The sequence below is a fragment of the Lissotriton helveticus genome, chromosome 6 (genome assembly GCF_964261635.1).
Source record: "Lissotriton helveticus chromosome 6, aLisHel1.1, whole genome shotgun sequence".
Lineage (NCBI taxonomy): Eukaryota > Metazoa > Chordata > Amphibia > Caudata > Salamandridae > Lissotriton > Lissotriton helveticus.
Genome location: NC_136067.1, coordinates 152,652,100 through 152,674,006, shown reverse-complemented (window position 1 = coordinate 152,674,006; position 21,907 = coordinate 152,652,100). Strand labels below are relative to the sequence as shown.

Sequence of the window (21,907 nt, the reverse complement as noted above, 5' to 3'; positions counted from 1 at the left end):
GCTAAATTCTCAACTTAGCCAATGGGAGGTGGATTGTTTGGTTACATCCACTTCTCCCTATTTACAACATTTTCTTCAGCGCTGTTCTAACATCGCTGGTCTTCAAGCAATATTTATGACAATTGCCGTATATCGCCGGATTTCACATCGCCTGTCAGCAAATCATTGCAAATACGCCGCTAACATGGCGATGTGATCTGGCGATATACGGGGATAATTTAAAACACGCTAGACGCGTTTAGCGATATTTATTGCTCGTTGTTGATGATATGCCCCTATACTGGCATAAAAAACAACACTGCACATAACTATTTCAGCAGTGTTTTAGCTACTGATATAATTCCAGGAAAATATTCATGATTACCCTTCTTGACACAGTTACTGACAGTGAGTAAGCACTTCTTGACCCTACAGAATTTTTAAAATAAATATATGCATTACATTTCCTTTCTATCGCACAAAGTGTGGCAGAGCTCAAGAACACGCCTGGGCAGAGGCAGCCCCCCTGTTGTCCCTCAGCCAAAACACTTCACAATAGGGCAGCATGTTTGACAACCATTACTTTTTTGTTTTTTAGAGAAAGATTGTAAATGTAAAGTAGACGCTACCCTCCACAGGATGCCCACTGACCTGACCCAATTTTAGCCGAGAGATGCAAGAAGATTGGTGACGTAAGTACACGGAAGAAGCTCACACAATGATAGAATTAGCAGCAGGTGGTCCGAGGAGCATAGAACAGTAATCAGATGGTGAAAAATATAAGTGAGAATATGAGTTTTAGCAGCTGAAAATGTGAACCAAGGATGTATCTTACAAATATTATACAGCTGGTGCCACCACGTGCCAGCAAAAGCGACGGTACACGTTAGTGGTTCAAAGACAAACCCATGATAATTAAATGTAGATGAAAGAGAGTATGTGTTGAAAGAGAATAAAATAAACAGGTAATAAAAAAAAGTTCTTTGTATGCATGTGTGACTGGATCCTGATTGAATCCTTAATTAGGTACACCTACTTGACTAAAAAAAGCTTTAAGGAACATGTGGTTAATCATTTTTCCACTTTTCTAGGTTTAGCCTATAGACATCTTTAGTCGTCTGTTGGCATCATACTTATTGTCGCCAATGCAGTCATAGAGTGGCCTTTAGATTCGCCCCTTGCTCATGATTCAGTGGCTTCCTTGCAAATCTCAGTTCTCCACTCCTCATTCAATGGCTTTGTTCTCTGTCCCTGCATTTGTCTTGTTCAAAGAGCATTTCAGTCTCACTATGTTTTGATTGGATACGTTATATCCTTCCACTGCTGACATTAGGCCCTTGCAATGCAATGTATTAGGGATTAATTTCTCTCTCTCACTCTCTCTCTCCCTCTCTCCTTTTCCATGCTACTCCCTTCTCTTGCCCGCTCCCCACTCTCTTATGTAAATATATGTATCTGCTTCAGTACATGCATGCCTATAGCGCTTTGGCCATTTTACACCTTCGTCGTTGCTCCCCTACTCTCCCCCCTTACACAGCTCCACTCTCTTTAGTTAAATATTTGGCTTTCCTCTAGTGCCCGCTGTGCCTTTTTAGGTCTTACGTGCAGTGGCGGCTGGTAAAGTTTGTGAGTGGTGAGGCTGGGCTTGGAGGGGGAAGGGTGGGAGGATGCATGTTAGAGGTGTGCAAACTATTTTTGGAAGGCTAGTTGCCATTTCCTGTCCAAATTTTATTTTAGAAAATGGGGTAAAGTGATGCTTTTTTCTTCCCCATTTTACTAAGTAAAGCAATAGCCCTTCCCTTCATTATGTGCCCCCAGCTTTGGCTTAAACACATAATTATCAGCACGTAATGCCTTTTATCAAAGGCATTGACTGCTGTTAATGACCGGAGTGATAGGGCAATAATACTTTAATAGTCAGTGTTACTTTCTTTTTTCACACAAAAATGTTTAAGGTTTCCACCTCTTTAATCTGCAATTAATTGGAACATGACTATTTACACACCTTTTACGGTCTTTAGCTTTTCTCAATTTACTAAGTTTTCACATGCCGAGTCTTCATAAGCAATAGTTACACCTAAGAGGACAGAGGCATACTTGACCTTTGTCTCATACAGCAAATGTACTACTAAAGGGGACAAGATTTTGAAAACTTTAGACTTAGACAATAGAAGTATCAGTCAAGATCCACAGATGTCTCACGATTTCTGGGTGGTCTATGCATCAGTATCTCATTGTCTCCAATTGCAGGGGTGTAATGAAGGCCCCAGCTGAACCGCAGGAGTTCCCAACTCTTCAAAGGAGCCGTATTCAGCCCATTCCAACTGCAACAGCCACACTCTACTGGGTCAGATGATGATCGCAAAGCACACGAAAAACATATGACTGGCAGTCGTTCTGTCCTGAGTAAATAATCTGGTTAAACAGTATTTTATTCTAGACCATTTTACATTTTATTTGCTTACAAGAGGAGATATTTTAGCATGGAAACACATGCAAATCGTGTACCTCAAACAGCTACCATTAAACAATCATAGGCATATAAGCCACTAGAGAGTTAAGGGACATAGGTGTCGCACAAAATGGTAGTATGAGTACATTTTACAATTTCATCATATGGTGGAGTCTTCTGGGCACTGACTTAAAGGGAAGCTTGGAATCAACATTTGTATTCCCACCTGCTAGTTAGGAGAGAGGATGACCACAAGTGGAAACCACAAGCTTTCATTCAATGCAGAGCTCACTTGGAAAAGGAAGACAAAAGCATGCCTTTTACGGAAGTCAAATTCGAAATCAACAACTCTGTCCTGAACTTTGTGAACTGTTGAGCCTTCCTAACTACGTTAACAGCAATTAAACCCATACAACTTCATGCCGTCCCCAGCTTCCTGTTGTAGCGCCTTACTGCGTGCAATACATTATTCCACAAAGATACTGTAAACCCATTCATTTTAACAGCGGGCCCAATTATAACTAATCAAAGGGGCAGGTCCCAGCAGCTGGCACTTTTTTTAACCTCACCTGGTGAACTTGAGGGAAGCAGCCTTGAAGCCAGGCTAGGTCAGGTGACGTGTACCTCGACTCATTCACGACAAGAACTGACTGAAGTGCGCATAACAACACCTTGCCCTTCGCTCCCCCAATGTCGCCACGAGTCTAGCTCACTAGTAGCTTCTAGTAAATGGATTATTGTGTTTGAAGACTTCAGACGTACACAGGAGCTGAAATGGCGTCCGGCTCCAGCATTAACTCACTCACGCTGCACGATGCAAGTCGAGTCTGCGCAGTATGTCCAGATACAAACTGCGCAGACTCAATCTCCTGGCTTCAGGGCTCTCCACTGATTGACGTGGCGGCTTCGCACTACAGGGCTTGAATTTGAAACACCCATGGCCAATTTAACCTCCATGTCATCAGGGGGTGGAGACTGCTCCTTAATGCTACGTGTTTGCAGACTGATGACCTCACAGACATCGGGGCTAAGAGACTGTCAGCCCCGCAAATACTCTAGATTTTCGGGCTGCCCGGCGAGCATATTTAGAAAAAGCGCCATGACACACTAGTGTCAGTGTCACAACAATACAACGGTGAGTGGCAGACAGTGTTACTGTTGTGCAGCAGGCATGTTTGTACACACGTTTTTTTTCTTTTTTAAACAAAGGCAGATTTAGCATTTCTTTTTACTGCGACCGTAAAGGGGGCGGAGCCCCTGCGCCCTCGCACAGAAACCGCCACTGCTTACGTGGCGTACTGCGCAAAAGCGCAGTCGAGCTCGCAAGATTTTATGTTTTAGAGTGTACTTCACTAGCGAGGGTTAAGCTCCGCCCCTCTTCTCCATTGGTTGGCATCCTAAACGGTGGCCAGCCATTTGAGAAGAGGTCCTAGTAAGCCCCGTCCTTTTCAGACTGGCTTACTTGAGGCCAGCCATTTGAGAAGAGGTCCTAGTAAGCCCCGTCCTTTTCAGACTGGCTTACTTGACTTCCTTCTGGCGTAAAAACTTTCTTATCTTCTTTATGGGTCCAACAGATAGCCCCATAAAGAAGATAAGGAACATTTTAAGTCAGCAGGAAGTCAGTCTGAAAAGGACGGGACTGAAAGACAAAAGGCTGTCTCACTTTCTCTTACACTTACTCTTAACCACTTGCCCGCGGCCGGAATTCAGCTCCTGTGCTGGACATTCCGATCGCTGGCGTGGTCATGACGGCCCCCAGCCGTCATCAGCACACGAGCACTGTGTGCCATGACGGCTGGGGGCCATCATCAGCATGGAAGGGGTTAAACTCTCTCTTGCACTTCCGTTTAGCCCCGTGATCCAGGATTCTCTCTTTTGCCCTTGTGAGTCTCCCTTCGTCCTGTATTGTTCTCCCTCATGTGCGCCTTCCCTTGAGCTCCTTGTTGTCTTCCTCCCCACCCGCTACTTCCACACCCATATGGCGCGGGACTTCCGGACGAGGCGCTAATATTACAATGGGAGATGCAGGTAGAGAGGACGAGAAGGCCAGGAGCAAACTACAAATACAGCGAGGAGGTACTTCCAGGGGTGGGGGGAGGAGGACCGATGCCGGCCTGTTGGTGACACTACTTTGGTTAGAGTAGGACTCCGTTCTCGGAGGATTCAAAGTTTAGCTGGGAATGACATAAGGCCGCCCTGGTGCTGGCTCCTCTGATGTGGTCCTATGTTTGAACGCGAAACACCACAGGGTTCAAAGTGGAGAACATATTTTATAACCCGGTCACCAGCAAGGGACGGGCAAAATGGGCGTCGGTGTGTGGCAGATGGACTGTGAAGAGAGGGGCTGAGAGGGTGACTGGTGGTGAGCGGGGGGGGGGGGTGTCTGCGGACCCGTACCCCCAGCAAAGTGCAGAACTTGTGACTTAAAAAATGCACAGCTCCGCAGCAGCGGCCTCCTCTACCTACTGGGGCGGGAGCTTTCAATGTTCACACACAACCCGCTGAGCTATGTTGGTCCGACTGAAACCTACGACGTGAAGGTTACACACATATCTGACACATCAACCGACTGAACTGAGGCGTTTCCTGTTTATATTTCATGTTTTACCTCATCTAAGTTTCCTCAAGAGTATTTCATTTGCATTTTACCCCAGATATTTTCTTCTGTCGTTTTTTTTCCAAGCCCACCAGGGCAGGGTGAAAGCCTTTACACGTAGCATATTGTATAGATATGCGATTCGATTACAATGTAAAGGTCCTTGGCTTCCCCAAACCTAACTAGGATTGATGTCCACTACCCCGCGAGGGTGTAACTGCACCACAGGCTGGGCGAGGGTGACAGCAGAACCACCAGCTGACCATGTTGTGTGTACCTCTGCAACCAATCTCGGCTTTTAAGCGTCCATCAGGTGCATTCTGGGACTTGTATTTTCTCTGTTAACATTGCAACTTTAAGGTACAGTCTCGGACCCACCCACAGATTTTTTAAGTGCCCTGGCTGAAATCCGGGCTGGGTGAAGACGCTACACGTCACGCTCTGTAAACACCATGAGAGGGCTCCAGTAGTTTGATAGAGGCGTCAGGGCAACTGAAGCACACGCCTATGCTCCACGAGGCGGGGACTTCCGGACGAGGCGCTAATATTACAATGGGGGATGCAGGTAGAGAGGACGAGAAGGCCAGGAGCAAAGTACAAATACAGCGAGGAGGCACTACCAGGGGTGGGGGGAGGAGGAGCCGTTTGAAGGAGGGCCGATGCCGGCCTGTTGGTGACACTACTTTGGTTAGAGTAGGACTCCGTTCACGGAGGATTCGAAGTTTAGCTGGGAATGACATAAGGCCTCCCTGGTGCTCGCTCCTCTGATGTGATCCTCTGTTTGGACGTGTAACACCACAGGTTCAAAGTGAAGAACATATTTTATAGCCCGGTCACCAGCAGGGGACGGGCAAAATGGGTGTGGGTGTATGGCAGATGGACTGTGTAGAGAGGGGCTGGGAGGGTGACTGGTGGTGAGCGGGGTTATGTGTGCGGGCCCGTACCCCCCAGCAAAGTGCAGAACTTGTGACTTAAAAATGCACAGCTCTGCAGCAGCGGCCTGCTCTACTTACTGGGGCAGGAGCTCTCAATGTTCACACACAACTCCGGATCGGGACGATCAACCCGCTGAGATATGTTGGTCCGACTGAAACCTACGACGTGAAGGTTACACGCATATCTCTGCAGCTGACACATCAACCGACTGAACTGAGGCGTTTCCTGTTTACATTTCATGTTTTACCTCATCTAAGTTTCCTCAAGAGTTTTTAAACTACATTGGCTCTTGGAATTATGCTCTGGGGCTCTGTGTATGTTTGTGTGGCTCTGTGTGTGTGTGTGTGTGTGTGTGTGTGGCTCTGTGTGTGTGTGAGTGTGTGTGTGGCTCTGTGTGTGTGTGTGTGTGGCTCCGTGTGTGTGGGTAGCTCTGTGTGTGTGTGGCTCTGTGTGTGTGTGTCTCTGTGTGTGTGTGTGTGTGTGCGGCTGTGTGTGTGTGTGTGTGTGTGTGGCTCTGTGTGTGTGTGTGTGGCTCTGTGTGTGTGTATGTGGCTCTGTGTGTGGCTCTGTGTGTGTGTGGCTCTGTGGGGCTCTGTGTGTGTGTGGCTGTGTGTGTGTGTGTGTGTGTGTGGCTCTGTCTGTGTGTGTTTGGCGCTGGTTGTGTGTGTTTGGCTCTGTGTGTGTGTGTGGCTCTGTGTGTTTGAGCGAGACAGCCGTGTGAGAGAGACAGCCGTGTGAGAGAGACAGCAACATGAGAGACCTTTTGTTTGGCGCTGGTTGTGTGTGTTTGGCTCTGTGTGTGTGGCTCTGTGTGTTTGAGCGAGACAGCAGTGTGAGAGAGACAGCCGTGTGAGATAGACAGCAACATGAGAGACCTTTTATTTATGTTTTGATTTTTGAAACACAAATAAAACGCATTGTTATTTGCAATGTCAATAGCTCAAACTTGCGTAAATATGTGACCTATTGCATTGCAAATGCAATAGGTCTCGCATTTGCGAAAGATTAAGCTATTGCCATTGTAAATGACAATGCCATTTATTTATCTGTTTTCAAAACCAACACATACATAAAAATTGTGTCATTTACAATGCCAAAAGCTCTAACGTTTTCAAAGGCGAGACTGTTGCATTGTAAATGCTTGTTCTTTGTCCTTCCTGCCCCCTCATGTTTCAAAATCCCTTTTTTGTTTATTTAAACAGTTGTCCGCTCACGATCCATCCACTGCTCAATCAGCGTGTGGCCATTAAAAACCTTAAAAAGTTTTTTTTAAATTCTAAAATAGTTGCGCATGCATACACAATAAAAGTAGCCATCTTGATTTTTTTTTCTTATAGCAAGAGAAAACTCATTCCAAGGTGGTCACCTTGCAAGCAAGACTACCATATGGCAAAAAAACATTGGCAAAGACAATATCTCTGTGCCCCAGTGACCCCAGCGAAAGCTAATGACTTTTCCAATGCTTGATACTTCCAAATGGCTTCCATTGTCTTTTTTACATGCATGTACACATTTCTTGTGGGAATGATTCCACTTACCAGTAAAGGTAGTAGAAGAAGGAGAGAAGGTAAAATGCCATTTTGCACCAGGCCTCCTTTTGGCAGTAATTTAAAGTGACTGCATTCATAACTATGGGTGGATCATATGCTAATTCGGAGCTATCCGCTGGGCAGTGGAAGTACCTGGAAAGAATATTCAACACAGGTCAGATATTTAAGTTTTTCATTGCATTACAATGTCCTCATCCAAGACTCATCTCAAAATAATATAAAACCTTCTGGGGCACAGTACGCTGATCTGTGAATGAATGGTGATGAAATCCATACATTGTACTCTATGATTTATCACATCTAATGAATTAAGAATATACCATATTCCATGTCTAATCCATACTTGGTAAAGCGATAAGTAAGATTTCCAATTTTCATGGAAATGTGAGCAACTGAACAGTTCAACAAATGATAAAGAAGATTACCCATCAAATAAAATTGTGGTATATGTTTTTAATAATAATAATACACATATTTCAAAATTTATTTTTAACTGTATAACATAACAATCTTGGGTGACATTAGTAACCGTACCATGTGGTGTAGACTTTATAGTTTTGGGGCTCCTTACCAACATCCAAAGAAACAACATTATTAACAAAGGATTATTTACATAAAGGTAAATAAAAATTAAATCTTTAAATGAAGAACAGTGGTAAAAGTAATTAACAGAATATATATAAATTACCACCAACAATAATCCTTAATTAAACGTTGCTTGTGTCTGTACTACAACCTGATGCCCACTTTCCCTAATTTTCAAAAATGGGATACTGATAACAAAAACTGCACTGAATAAACAGAAATAAACACAAAGTGGAAATTTTAGCGACAATCAGAAACCTTCTATTTCTGACAAAACAATGTGAGGTAAAAAGAATAAATTACCACTGGTAAAGCTCTTTATGATGGATTATTTATCTTTTTGCATTTTGATGACATTTTGAATATCCTCAGGCAAAAGACAAGGCACCTGATTAGAGTTTGGTGGACAGATTACTTAATCACAAATGTGACAGATAAATTGTCCTCCATATTATAAGTACATTATATCCAATGGAACTTGTAAATCGACAGATGCAATATCTGTCACATTTGTGAAGGAGTAACCCATACGCCAAAACCTAAATCAGATTCTAGATCTGGAAACAATTTATCACCGCAATTCCTACCCATAGGTGTGTGGTGGAGTTCAAGTGGAGAGCCACATAACACACCATTCTGCAAATGGACATGAGATTCCTGTCCTTTTGTTTGCCCAGAAAAGGCACAAAAGAACAAGTACTAAGACGAATGAATGAAACTAAGCAGTGTACCAAACTTTCAGCTATGAACGTTACAACATGGCCGACTGGAAACTTATTAACACAACTCAGAACTTACCCTGTCCCTCAAAATGGTGGCGAGTGAGGAGTCTTCTAGAAGATATATCCAACAGAAACAGTGCTGCTGAAGGTAATTGACTTCATATGGGTATGGGTATGGCTTACAATCCGCCCCTCACAGTGCCTAGCCCTCTAGACCTCATGGAAGATGTTGCAGACCTCCTCATTAGCTACGATTCTGCCCTGATTAGCCCATACCCCCAGATCTCAGTGACAAATACCCTATCCCCACAGTTGCAACCAACCCACATAGATCAGCTACCCTCCACGACCGAGGAGAGACCAACAGCTACCTAGTGCTAGTACTAACACTGGGCGTAGTTCGTGAAGTAGCGCTACGCGTAGCTACGCGAAGTTACTTCGCACTAAGCGAGCTACGCAGAGCTTCGCAAACTGCATAGTGCACAGTGCAACATGCTGTTAGCACTGACTGCACAGTGCCGGATGCTTGTCCGCACTGTGCAATCAGAGCAAACTGCATCTTGCACAGTGCAAGCGGTCGTTTTCTGGCGCTTGAGTAGATTTCTACTTGAGCGGCAGCTTTCTCAACGCGGACTGGTAGTTTCTCATCGCGAGCAGTCACGAGCATATGCGACCACTCGCAATGAGAAACCTGACCTCCCCGCGTTGAGAAGCTCGCCTGGAGGTTTACTTTCCGTGCTCCCGATCAGCAACTTGATGTTGCTGATCGCGAATGAGGAAAAAGTCTCGCTGGGATGTCATTTTGCTTGCTCACTGTCGCCAACTTGACGTTGAGGAGCGCAAGCAAGCAAAAAAGTACCACTGCACTACGCTACGCGTGTTTGCACTGTGCTATGTGCAATTCGCGTAGTGCGAAGTAGCGCACACTTCGTACACTACTCGAGCCTAGCGTAGTGCTTTCCCCAGTCTTAGCTGGTACTAGATTAGTCTGCCCTACTCTAGACACTCACTCTGAACCTCACTTTCCGGCCTCCTAATTAACTGCAGCTCATTAGTAAAGCATGCGTCCGATGTCGCCAATCTCATCCTGAGCCAAAAATCTGACTTAGCGGTCTTGACTGAATCTTGGCTCAATGAATCCTCATCGCCCAGCCTCGACCTCTTAGTCCCGCCCAATTACAACATCGAAAAGTTGGAAAGGCAATCCCACAAAAAATGGGGAGGTATTGCCTGTATCTACCGCGCTACCCTCCATGTTACTGAACTTCTAACTGATCCTACAGACTCCTGTGAATACCTTGCACTTTCCATATGCAACACCACCACCCAACTGTGCAGACTGCACATCTTTTACAACCCCCCAGGCACGAATGACACCTTCACCGACCTCCTCATGGAAATTATCACAGCCAAGGCATCCCCTAACTAATGATATTTTCCTTGGCGACTTCAATTTGCACTGGAAGACCCCAAGGACCCTCAGGTCAATGTCATCAGAGTCTGCTTGGCCAACCAATCCCTTACCCAAGACTGCTTACTCCCAACTCACTCGAAAAGCACCACTCTGGACTGGATCATCGCCAAGGATTCATCGGTCAAACTTATCTCTATAGACCCATGTGATTGTCTGAAAACCACACTATCAGCTTCCTTCTGCCTGTCACCCACAATGTTGGACTCAAAAACCTGTGATTCCTAAATGATGGGTTAGAGACACCAAAAACCTTGACCACGGGAACTGGCTGCACGCTGTGAGTCTGACCTCCCCCCATCTCACTATGGTCAACAACCTCACTGACCATTATTCTACAGCTATATCCAACATTCTCGATGACCTTGCTCTGCTAAAACTAAAAAGAACCCAGAGCAAAGACAAGAATCCCTGGTTCAAAAGTTCCCTCAACATGGAGAGGAGATCCCTCCGGCAGTCAGAATGTAACTGGAAACAACACCCGTCAGCAGCCCATCCAAAACTGCTCCGTCAGTCCAGAAATGCCTGCAATAGGAAAATCCTCAACGCAAAAAAATAATTCTTCAGAACAGAGCTGGAGAACGCCAACAACAGACCTCACAAGCTATTCGACCTGGTCAAATATCAATCTAATAAACTGGCTAAAACCTCCAAAGAAAACAAACCCTGAATCTCTAATATCATGCGAGAAATTTCCCTCCTTCTTCTGTGACAAAATCACTGCCCTAGGAAACTACCTCAATTCCGCAACGCACTCCCAAACTACGCCTACTTTACCTCTTCTCCCTGCACTGACCTCCCACACCTCACCCAGAAACCTAGCGCACTGGCTCAACTTTAAAATCTATGACAAACACTCGGTCTCAAAAATTCTCTCTTCCTTAAACCCTGAACAATCATTACAATGATCCTCTGCCTTCTAACTGCCTAGCCGCCGTATCTCAGGCGATCATACCTTCTTGGACTGCAATAATCAATGCATCCCTACTACAGGGATCAGTACCTGACTCTCTCAAAGCCGGACAAGTTGTCCCCATCTTAAAAAAACCTACGCTGGATCCTGCTTCCCCTGCAACTATAGACCGATGTCGAACATCCCACTCCTAGCAAAAGTTCTAATAAACTGGATAAAACCTCCAAAGAAAACAAACTCTGAATCTCTAATATCATGCGAGAAATTTCCCTCCTTCTTCTGTGACAAAATCACTGCCCTAGGAAACTAACTCAATTCCGCAACGCACTCCCAAACTACGCCTACTGTACCTCTTCTCTCCGTACTGACCTCCCACACCTCACCCAGAAACCTAGCGCACTGGTTCAACTTTAAAATCTATGACAAACACTCTGTCTCAAAAATTCTCTCTTCCTTAAACCGGAACAATCATTACAATGATCCGCTGCCTTCTAACTGCCTAGCCGCCGTATCTCAGGCGATCATACCTTCTTGGACTGCAATAATCAATGCATCCCTACTACAGGGATCAATACCTGACTCTCTCAAAGCCGGACAAGTTGTCGCCATCTTTAGCGCCGAGACACCATTTTGGGATTCGTGCGCTTTATACATTTCATTATCATTATCATTTAAAAAACCTACGCTGGATCCTGCTTCCCCTGCAACTATAGACCGATCTCGAACATCCCACTCCTAGCAAAAGTTCTGGAGAAATGTGTGGAACAGCAGTTAAGCCAACACATTACCAACTTCCACCTACTTGATGACTTTCAATCTGGGTTCAGTCCTGGACACAGCACAGAAACCACCCTCCTCCACATCGTGGATGACGCCCTCCTAGCCCTTGACCAAGGCAAAACCTATCTCCTAATCCTCCTAGACCTATCCTCGGCGTTCAATACAGTCAACCACAAAACGCTCCTTGATCACCTCAAACTCTGGATAGGATTGGATGGCACCGTTCTTGCATGGTTTAGGTCCTTCCTCCAGAATCGCTCACAGAGAATCCTAATCAAGGGTAACTTAACCGCTCCCTCTCCGATCATGTTTGGAGTCCCCCAAGGATCAACCTTGTCCCCTACCCTCTTCAATCTTTACCTTGAACCGCTCACATAGGTACTATGTACCGCCAACATCGCCTATCACATGTATGCCAACGACACGCAGATCTACATTAAAATCTCTTCTCCTGAGGACATCCACTCCCTGAATGAGGCCTGGAAGCTGATGGTGCATTGGCTCACCTCTAACTAGCTTAAACTTAACGCAAAGAAAATGGATTTTTCCTTATCGCCCCACTCAAAACCAACTCAGACATTCAGGAATGGATCAAAGCTATCACAGCATTAAACTGCCTTCCTACCATTGTGGACTCTGCTAAATCACTGGGAAGAACCCTAGACTGCAACTTAAATATGCGTGGACATATCAATTAGATGGCCAAAACTTCTAGATTTCACCTGAGCTACCTAAGACACCTGAAACCTTTCCTCGACACCCTGACCAAAAAGGAGACCAAAACTTTCCTTATGGGCAAATTCCTCGCTTAACGCCTGCATTTCAATCACCTCAACGATTTGTTTCTATTTCTATTACGGCATTACCCATGGCTCTTCAGGATTATACCTACTTGGCACTTCTGGGCATCCCATCCGGGTATTGAGATAGCTGTCCACTCATATAATGTATCTACCTGTTTTTATCCCAACTGTATCCAGGATATGTTACAGCCTATTATTTCATCCTTGTATAATGCATCTACCTGTTCCTACTCCAATTGTATACACCCTTCCTAAGACTGTTTTTACCACTTGTCATTCCTGTAAAGCGCTCTGATACCCTCACGGGTCTGGTTCGCGCTCTATAAAACTCTAAAATAAATAAATAAATAAATCTTCTCTCTTATTGCTCACCTCATGAATGAATCACCTAGCAATCACTTTCTAAGAAGTTGCCTCAGGACAAGAGGATTAGACTAGGAAATCATGGAGCATAGTCATGATGAAATGGGCATCACCCCTTGCCTAGGAGTGCAGACAACAATGCTTAAAGTGTGAGGAGAAGCCCCTGTTGATGTATGATAGATGTCAGCCAAAGGAATGCCCAAGTTAAAACTACAGAAGCAGCTCTAAATGTAACAGATTTTGATTAAAAAGACAATCAAATAGGAGATGGTATGTTTGTGAACTACTTCTGTTCCAGAAAACCAACAACCAACTGCTCGTTGAAGCAGTGCTCTCTTTCAGTCCATGTAAAAACAGAGGTAAAGCTTACACAATACAGAGTGGCCCACATGAAAAGGGAAACACAGCTTTGGGCAGAAACATCGCAGGGTTAGCAAGTCTGGGAAAACATGGTGTACGTTGGGCTAACCAACGACACCTTGAGGGAACCAACTATGCACACAGACCTAAAGTCAGTTACAACAACTGACTTCTAAGTTGTGAGAAATTGGGTTGTTGGTTGAGGAGGGTGTCAGCCACAATCCCTGTCAGGAGTGAACCACTAAAGTCACTAAATTAACCCATGCTTAACCCACTGGTAGCTTGGCGCAAAAACAATCAGGATTCACTTAGAGGCAATGTGTAAAGGATTTCTGCAGCACACAAACAGCATTAAAATGAAAACACAACACAAGAAAAAGCCTACACCAGCTTAGAAAAATAGAGTACATTTTAATACATAGTTTGACACCAAAACAACAACAATCCAATTAGTAGAAGTGGGGTTATTAATATTTAAAGTTTAAAGTGAAAACTAGCACCTAAAAGATCAAACTGCCTACCACAGACATATGGTCACAGGAGACTGGGGCAAAGTCATATGTTATGGCCGACTATGATGTTCAGATACACAAAGTGGACTGGACCCGGTCTCTGCTTACCTTCGGACTTTGAAGAACTTTCTACTAAAAGATACCTGAAAAGGTAATGTTCAGCGGGGCACAACAGTTGGAGGAGACCGAGGAGGGGGACATCATCATTGGGGAGCCACTGGACGAAGTCGGGGGAAGAGTCCTTCGTTCAAACTTAGTCTCTTCTTTCGAAGTCGAAAATCTCCAGCTGTACGAAGCTGCAGGCTGTAGCCAACAAGGGCTTAATGCGACCGAATACCCCTTGAATTGTTCACCACTCTTCTCGCTTCCAGAGGCAGGAAGAGGAGGAATTTCTTGAGAGTACGAGCAACAAAAAGCATTGGCCCACCACCGCAGAGATCTGCTGCCTCATGGAAAGGGTAGTATCCAACTTCACCCCTAAGTTTTTAACTGCCAGAGATGGAGGAGGGGGGCTGGTAGCAATGCAGAGAACCATATATCTTCCCACCAGTTGGACTCATGAGAGCTAAATGGAATAATTTCCGTCTTCTCTGCAATGCATTTAAGTTGACTACTCTGCATCCAATCAAAAATGGCACACATGCAGTCTGTGAAAAACACTGCTTTAGAGGCATGGGAAACCTCAAAGTCAAAGAGCAACTGAGTGTCATTGGCGTTTGAAATGGTTTTGAATCCAAACTGCTTGACTCCAGAAGCCAGGGGAGACCACTTGGTCAACTGCGTTGACGTCGGAGTTGAAAGTGGCAAGCCATACTGATTGGCCCCTGGCAGCCAAAAGGACTTACACCAGTCCCACACAGTATGCCCCCACACCCACGCAGATAGTTTTTGCAGGAGGATAGAGTGCAGGATGGTGTCGAAGGCAGCAGACAGATCTAGAAGGATTAAAGCCACATTTTTCATTGAATCCAATGACCATTTGATATGGTAAGAAATCTCCAATACTGCAGATTCCGTACTATGACTGAGAGGAGCCGCTGAACAGGATTTACTGCTGTGGAGAAGAACATAGCGGGAGCGGAAGTCTGGCTGACCGGCGGTGCCTAAGTGGAGCTGTGCACAGCTAAAAAAAAACATTCTGCTAGTGGTGGCCCATTCATTCACTCCTACGTCCTCTATTGTGTAGCTATCTTTGAGTAATATACAAACGTCAACTGTTTCTCACAACTAGTCATGTAACCCAGGAATAGGCTGCAGGCACCAAATAGCAAGGACAAGAAAATGCAAAGAGTGCCATTTTATTAATTGTGGCGTAAAATGTTACTTCTTCATTAAAGAGGATTTTAAATTACAATTCCTAAGATAGCAAACATGACTTTCCTATCTGTTCCTGATCAAAATGTATCACGTATTAAATGTAATATGGTAACCCAATGTTATGTTATGAGATAGGTAGGCATGACAGTAGTGAAAAAAGAATTTGAGTTGTTCTCTATCCGGACATGTAAAAATTAAACGTACATGTTAAACTTTTTAATTAAGGCGCACTCTACCCTATGGGCTGTCTAGGGACTACCTTAGGGGTAACTTACTTGTAATAAAAAGATAGTATTAGACTTGGCAAGAGGGTTATGTTGTCAAGTCGATTTGGTAGTTTAAAACTGCTGGCAGACTGCAATGGCTGGCCTGAGACATATTTTACAGGGCTACTTAAATCAGTGGCACAATAAGTGCTTCAGGCCCACTAGTAGCATTTAATTTACAGGCCCTGGGTATATGGTATACCACTTTACGTGCTACTATCCAAAAAAAGCATTTCAATGCTTCTCAGGGGTTATACGCACTGTACATTTACAATTACAGTTAGTAGGGGCGTATAAGCAAATTAGACATGACATCAGGTGTAACTCAACTTTACCATGTTTTAGGGAGTGAGCACAAGCACTTTAAAACTGGTAAGCAGTGGTAATGTGCACAGAGTCCCCTAAGGCCAACAACAATTATTTTTAGAACAATAGGAGGGTGAAAGCAAAATGTTTGGGGATGACCACCCTGAGATTGACAGATCTAACATAAGTCAACAAGCACATTGAACAACTATGCATAGGTTTAAATGATTATGTCCTTACAAAAGTCAGCACCAAATTAAGACTGTAATGTGACATGACAAGGGACGAGTAGAGGAAAATATAATTCAGCCCCTTAAGCATATGGCACACTAGAGGGAATTGGATCAAAGGAGGACTGATCCAGCAGATATGTAAATGCATAACAAAAAAATCAGGAATATAACATTTGATTGTGCCCAAAGCAAGTCCTTGGCAAGCCAAGCACTGAGAAAATCAAAACACATCCGGTATTCTGGCACACAGCAAATCCACATATTCATATAAATACCAAAGGCCGGATTTAATTCTTGGCAGTAAGTGTACTCTTTCGCAACTGCCAAAGATGCACAGCCAACACTACCAGGAAATGTATAAATAAATAAGACAGACTGGAGGTAAGGAGAGAGATGTGGTAGTGTTCCAGCCCCACCATGAACTTCAGGTAATACCTTTGTGAATGTCGATCTTGAATGTGAAAATAAGCATCCTGTGAGGCCAAAAACAGCATCCAGACCTTTAATCCAAATCCGCCAGCACTTGAGTTGTAGACCGCATTTTGAAATTGTCTTTTTTCAGGTAAGCACACAGGACATTAAGGTCTAGGATCAGTCACAGACGACTGTCCTTTTTGGTAACTGAAATATTGCAGAAATAACACCCCAGATAATTGTCTGCTTCTGCTACCTCTTCTATAGTCCTTTTGCAGAATCAGTAAGAACCTCTGGTGCCAAAATATGAGTGAAAGAAGGGGGTAGCTGAAGGAATCCAAGGTCGCCCTTCTACGAAGATAAGGACACATTTTCAATTTGCAAGTCCCTTTAATGATCAAACAAATGCAACATTTCACAGCCTTCTAGATGATCTTGTTCCTAGGAGGTCATAACCGGGTTTGTAAGGGTTGCCACAGAAGAAAAGAGAACGAATACGGCTACTAGTCTCCCTCTGGCCCCACCACTGGCCATATACTGCTCAATAACTGTTGTGAGATGTGCACTGACTGAGACGGTTGCCTCTATCTGGTAAGGGAACCCTGACATAGTTAAGAAACTAGCAGTATTGCGTGGCTGATAAATCCAGACCTTGAGATTAAGTCATAATTCCAGTTTGTGTGAATTGTTCCAAACCTTTACGCCATCTAAATGTATGTCCAGGACGGTTAGCCTGAGCCGCTCCAGAAAATTGTATGCAGGACCTACAGGCATGAGTCACCAACCCTATGTTCATTGAACAGGCAGATATTTCTGTGGTTTCTAGGCTAATCATGTAGGCCAGATTTATGGCATCCTCCCCAAACAGGACTAATTAGCCAAATGGCACCTTCAGGTGATCAAGTGGGTTGGATGTAGTCAGATCTCCCATATCCGACAAGGCATGGCTGTAACAGGCAGAAGACAAAGCAACAACACAGGAAGGATAGCAGAACTTACTATGAAATATATGTACATGTTTTCACTTTGAAGATGTTCCATTGCATATAAAGGAATGAAACGTATTGGAAGTTAATGTGTTTGCTAAATTTGAAGAAATTAAAAAATAACTAAGTAAAGAAAAACATTTAAATTGAACAATTGATTTTACTTGAGTGGGCTCTTCTCAGATTGAATTAATGAACTTTCTCTGTGCATAATTGCATGGATACCAGTAGCAGTTGAGTGTCGAGAGAAGGAGAGCATGTGAATAGACTTACAATAAGAACTAATGAAGAAGTAATCAGGGATGTGTTGGGTTTTTATTCTGCCACAGCTGCATTTATTGTGTGCGTAAATTTTGCTATGGGTGTTATAAACAGGGATGTCATAATTTAAAACTTTACATGAATGTCTTCCCTTCATCCCTCTATAAAAAGACCAAAGATGTATGTAGGTGTCATAAAATGCCCTTTCTCGCAAATAACAAATCTAAGATCATGCTTCAAGACTTCTACAATGCCACAAATGAAGTTCATCAGAATGGAAGCTACCTTGGTGAAGTAAAATAATTCAGCTATATACTCCTTGAGTCAACTTTCATGGGAAGTTTACATTCCAAAATAACAGTAAAAGCAAAGGTCTCAGTCAACTGGTAAGTGATATGGAATGAAAATGGCCACATAGCCTGATGAGATCTTTTAGGTTATCGTAACTCTATTACTTTATGCAGAGTTGAATTGTGGGAACTAACCCAACACACATGATGCCTGGATCCCTCTTGGACAAGGACAACAGTCACCAGAGTTAAATTCTGCAAAAGCACATTTTCACCCATGACCACTAATGCTGTCCTTGGAGGGCTGCATTGCCGGGGCTGCTTTCTGAACAAGGTGGCATTGTGGCCTAAATTATAGACTGTTGTGCAACAGCAGCATTACGGTTTGCCCTGTGATCTTTCTGGCGAAGCTACTGTAGAGCTCCAAAATGAAATCCTGCAAGAATTGGCAGCCATTTAAGGGAGCGCCAGATTATATAAAGCGGTGACTCCGTCTACCAACCATTTCTAAATAATTCTGCAGCTCCTGGAAATGGAAAGGAAATTTGGAGGAAATTGTTAAGTTGGGGGTTCCTGGAGAGCAGAACGCATGACTTCAAAAAGTGAAAATAAGGCATTGTTTCTTGAGCGTGAGAGTAGGAGATTACTGGGCCCGTGTTTTCTTCAAATGGAAACTTGAAAATATTAAAGTGTTATTCACGAGGGATGTGAGTCTCAATGGGCCCGATTCACAGAACTAGCTTAAGACAAAATCCTAAACTTACTACCATTTTAGTATTCACAGAAGGCACTTACTCATTTCGGTATTCACATGAAATATTTAAGGACATTTAAGAGTCCTTAAGTTAGGACTACTAACTTCTGTGAATACTGAAATGACTAAGTGCCGTCTGTGAATACCAAAATGAGTAAGTGCCTTCTGCAATCACTACCCACTTTGCTCTTGAACGAGGACAATAAGACATTGAAATACCACGAAGTAGCAACAGTACGTACCAGAGAGCCAAATTGGTACACTAACAATGTGCAAATAATGTTACCTGCCACTAAATGCTTAGAGCAGTTTTCGAATAAGTTATCATTCCTGCTCATGTGTAGGTTGACCCTGCACTGCAGCAGTCCTACAATCGTTTTTACACTTTCTTTTGGAGCACCCTGTTTCTCCATTTAGAAATCTTTGAAATGTTCTCGATTGCTCATCTGATGGGTACAAAACTGCTTGGTAATGATTTGATGAGGTGCAGTGTGAGCCTACTGAATAGTAGGAGATCAATTTAGAATAAACTAGATAAACAAGTCAATCCTGATCATTCCTTTTGTTGTCCTGAGGGCCACTCACTACCTCTCTGCAGTGTGTTCTTATCTACTGGTCCACCATGTCCCAACATTAATTGTTCTCTGCCTTTTCTTTACATCCTATCTAGACTGCCTACATACATCAATTGATTCCAGAAAACTGTATGGTCTTTACCAAAAACATCATAGACTAGAAGAGCTCTCTTACTAGTATCATCAATTATTTAGAATTAGGACTTTGTACTCATCAGTTTTCTGACTTCACCTTCCTGTTTATTTCGGCAAGGTTAACTGCATTCTGTCTAAGTAGCATCTATGATATATTATCTTAATTCTCGATACCTTTAATAACTGTTGTTTCATCTGCATTGTGTCAAATTAAGTATTTTGAAAAAAAGAGCTTGACATAAAATTGGGAGAGAGATGTTAGACAATGTTACTGTTTTCAAGAATCCATGCTTTTTTAAATAATGTAATTTACATTGAATACAAAGTGCAAAAATTAACTCAAGAATCCATGTGAATGTCATTGTGAATCTATGTCATTTTCCCTATTGGATATGCTACTACCCTACTTTGAATCCACATGAGAGCAAAGTTCCACTTACCTCCATAAGTGATAGAAAAGTAGCGGTGCGTTCAATCCCAATGTCAGCCATTCTTCTGCACATAAGAACATTATACAGAAAAGGCTGTGTATTGAATATTCAGGAAGCACCAGCTGAATGAGAAGAAGCAAAATAGAAATGAGCACACATGAGGCAATAATAAACTTTCTGTGGCATAACAATATCAAGACCAGAGGTCAAGAAATTAGAAAACCAAGGGAAATAAAATGTGATCACAAAATTGCAGTGGTCTCTCTAAGTGCATGTGAAGTTCTGGGACTATGCTATTATGTTTATGGACAAAACATGTCTTTTTAATGGGCAATTTAAAATGACCAAGGGTTGCCCCTGTTATTAAGCCTACATTTGAGCAAGAGTCTTCTTCTCTCCACTTCACAGTTACCTGAGTATAAGGATGCAGCATCTGTGATTTAGGACTCTAGTCTTCAATCATCCAACTGATGACTGGCAGTTTACTGCAGAGCCAGCAGCTCATGACAAGACCTTGCTGCTCTTGTGGGAATTTCATTTAGCACTAAGAGGTAATCTCAGCCAACGGTAAGTACACTGGCTGTATTCCATTCCATTATTGTTAACTCATCTGTCCCGTTATAAACAGGAAGCAACCATATGCAACTCAGTCTTGACCACACCCCAAAAGGGCAGACCAGCCTTTTTCATTGGCCACTTCCACTCTGAATGGAACCATATGCAAACCCAGACCAGTTTGGCCGTTGCTGGGCCTCTGCAAACAATTAAAACAACATAGAACAATTTTACAAAAAAATAAAGGAATTAGGTTAACATCAGCTGGAAGTAAATGGTCTTCAAAGACAACAAAAAAGGACCCGAGGGTTAGTTTAACAACCCATTGGATATATACCCCTATGTACTGTACTCATCACACAAACAAGTAACCAAGGGTCAGGACACAAGGTGACTAACAACTGAACAAATTCACAACTATGGTGTGGCAAACAGAAATAACATCAATGAATCATTAAATCATTTTAGATGTGGCAGACAAAACCAGAGTAAACACCCATGTGTGACAGATATTAAGTGAACTCTAGCTCAAACACATTGGTAAAAGTTTCCCATCAGTAGCTGTCCTGTACTGCCGTTGACATCATGTGGGTTCTCCTTACCCAGGAGACAGAGTTCACAGCCTATATATTTTTTGGGGACTGTGATTTTACCCAAAAATAAACATTTAGGGTAAATGGTGCAGGACCTTAGTATATTAGTAGCTACTGAATAAGCAATGCAAAAGAAGAACAAGCATTTACAATGCAACGGTTTCGCCTTTGGAAAAGTTAGAGCTATTAGCAATGTAAAAGACAATGCCATTTATTTATCTGTTTTCAAAACCAACACATAAATACAAATTTTGTCATTTACAATGCCAATAGCTCAAACTTTTCCAAAGGCGAAACCTTTGCATTGTAAATGCTTGTTTTTAGAATGGAACTCTGGTTGTTTTAGTGTGAAATGGAAATAAAAGCATGACCCTGAGGGAAAAGACAACGTCCAGCATTAACCACTTCCTGCGTGGGAGGATGACAGGCGGTGAAGCAAGAGCAGGCCTCAAGTGGCTCGTTGCTTTGTCTCTTGCACAGCACTGGACGGTGTAAAATGAGCTGTGTAGAAGTGCCTGTGAGGGACCATCATTTGTCTCTATGGTGATGGGGTAGCCGGAACTGCAGCACTGAAGGAGGCCTGTGCAACACAGTGATAGCAATACATTATTACTTTTAGAGATGCTAATTTGGAGGAATGGGACATGTAAAGAAAATGGGATCTAGCCCGTGAACACTCCCAGGTGTTTGATTGCTGACCTCTGGTATTTTAGCTTCTGATGTGTGGTGAGCCTCTCAAATGGAATGTCACACACTGTAAATTCTGTTT

At 43.3% G+C, this 21,907-nt stretch overlaps 1 protein-coding gene across 1 annotated transcript in view; it reads right to left on the bottom strand.

Annotated features, from left to right (window-relative positions):
* Positions 1-21,907, bottom strand: part of CNIH3 (cornichon family AMPA receptor auxiliary protein 3) — a 633,543-nt gene that overhangs the window by 54,502 nt on the left and 557,134 nt on the right. The window contains exons 4-5 of the mRNA XM_078647523.1: positions 20,000-20,112; positions 7,502-7,645 (exon numbers count right to left, since the gene is read on the bottom strand). Of these exons, the coding sequence (XP_078503649.1) occupies positions 7,502-7,645; positions 20,000-20,112 (257 nt within the window). The remainder of the gene's footprint in view (positions 1-7,501; positions 7,646-19,999; positions 20,113-21,907) is intronic.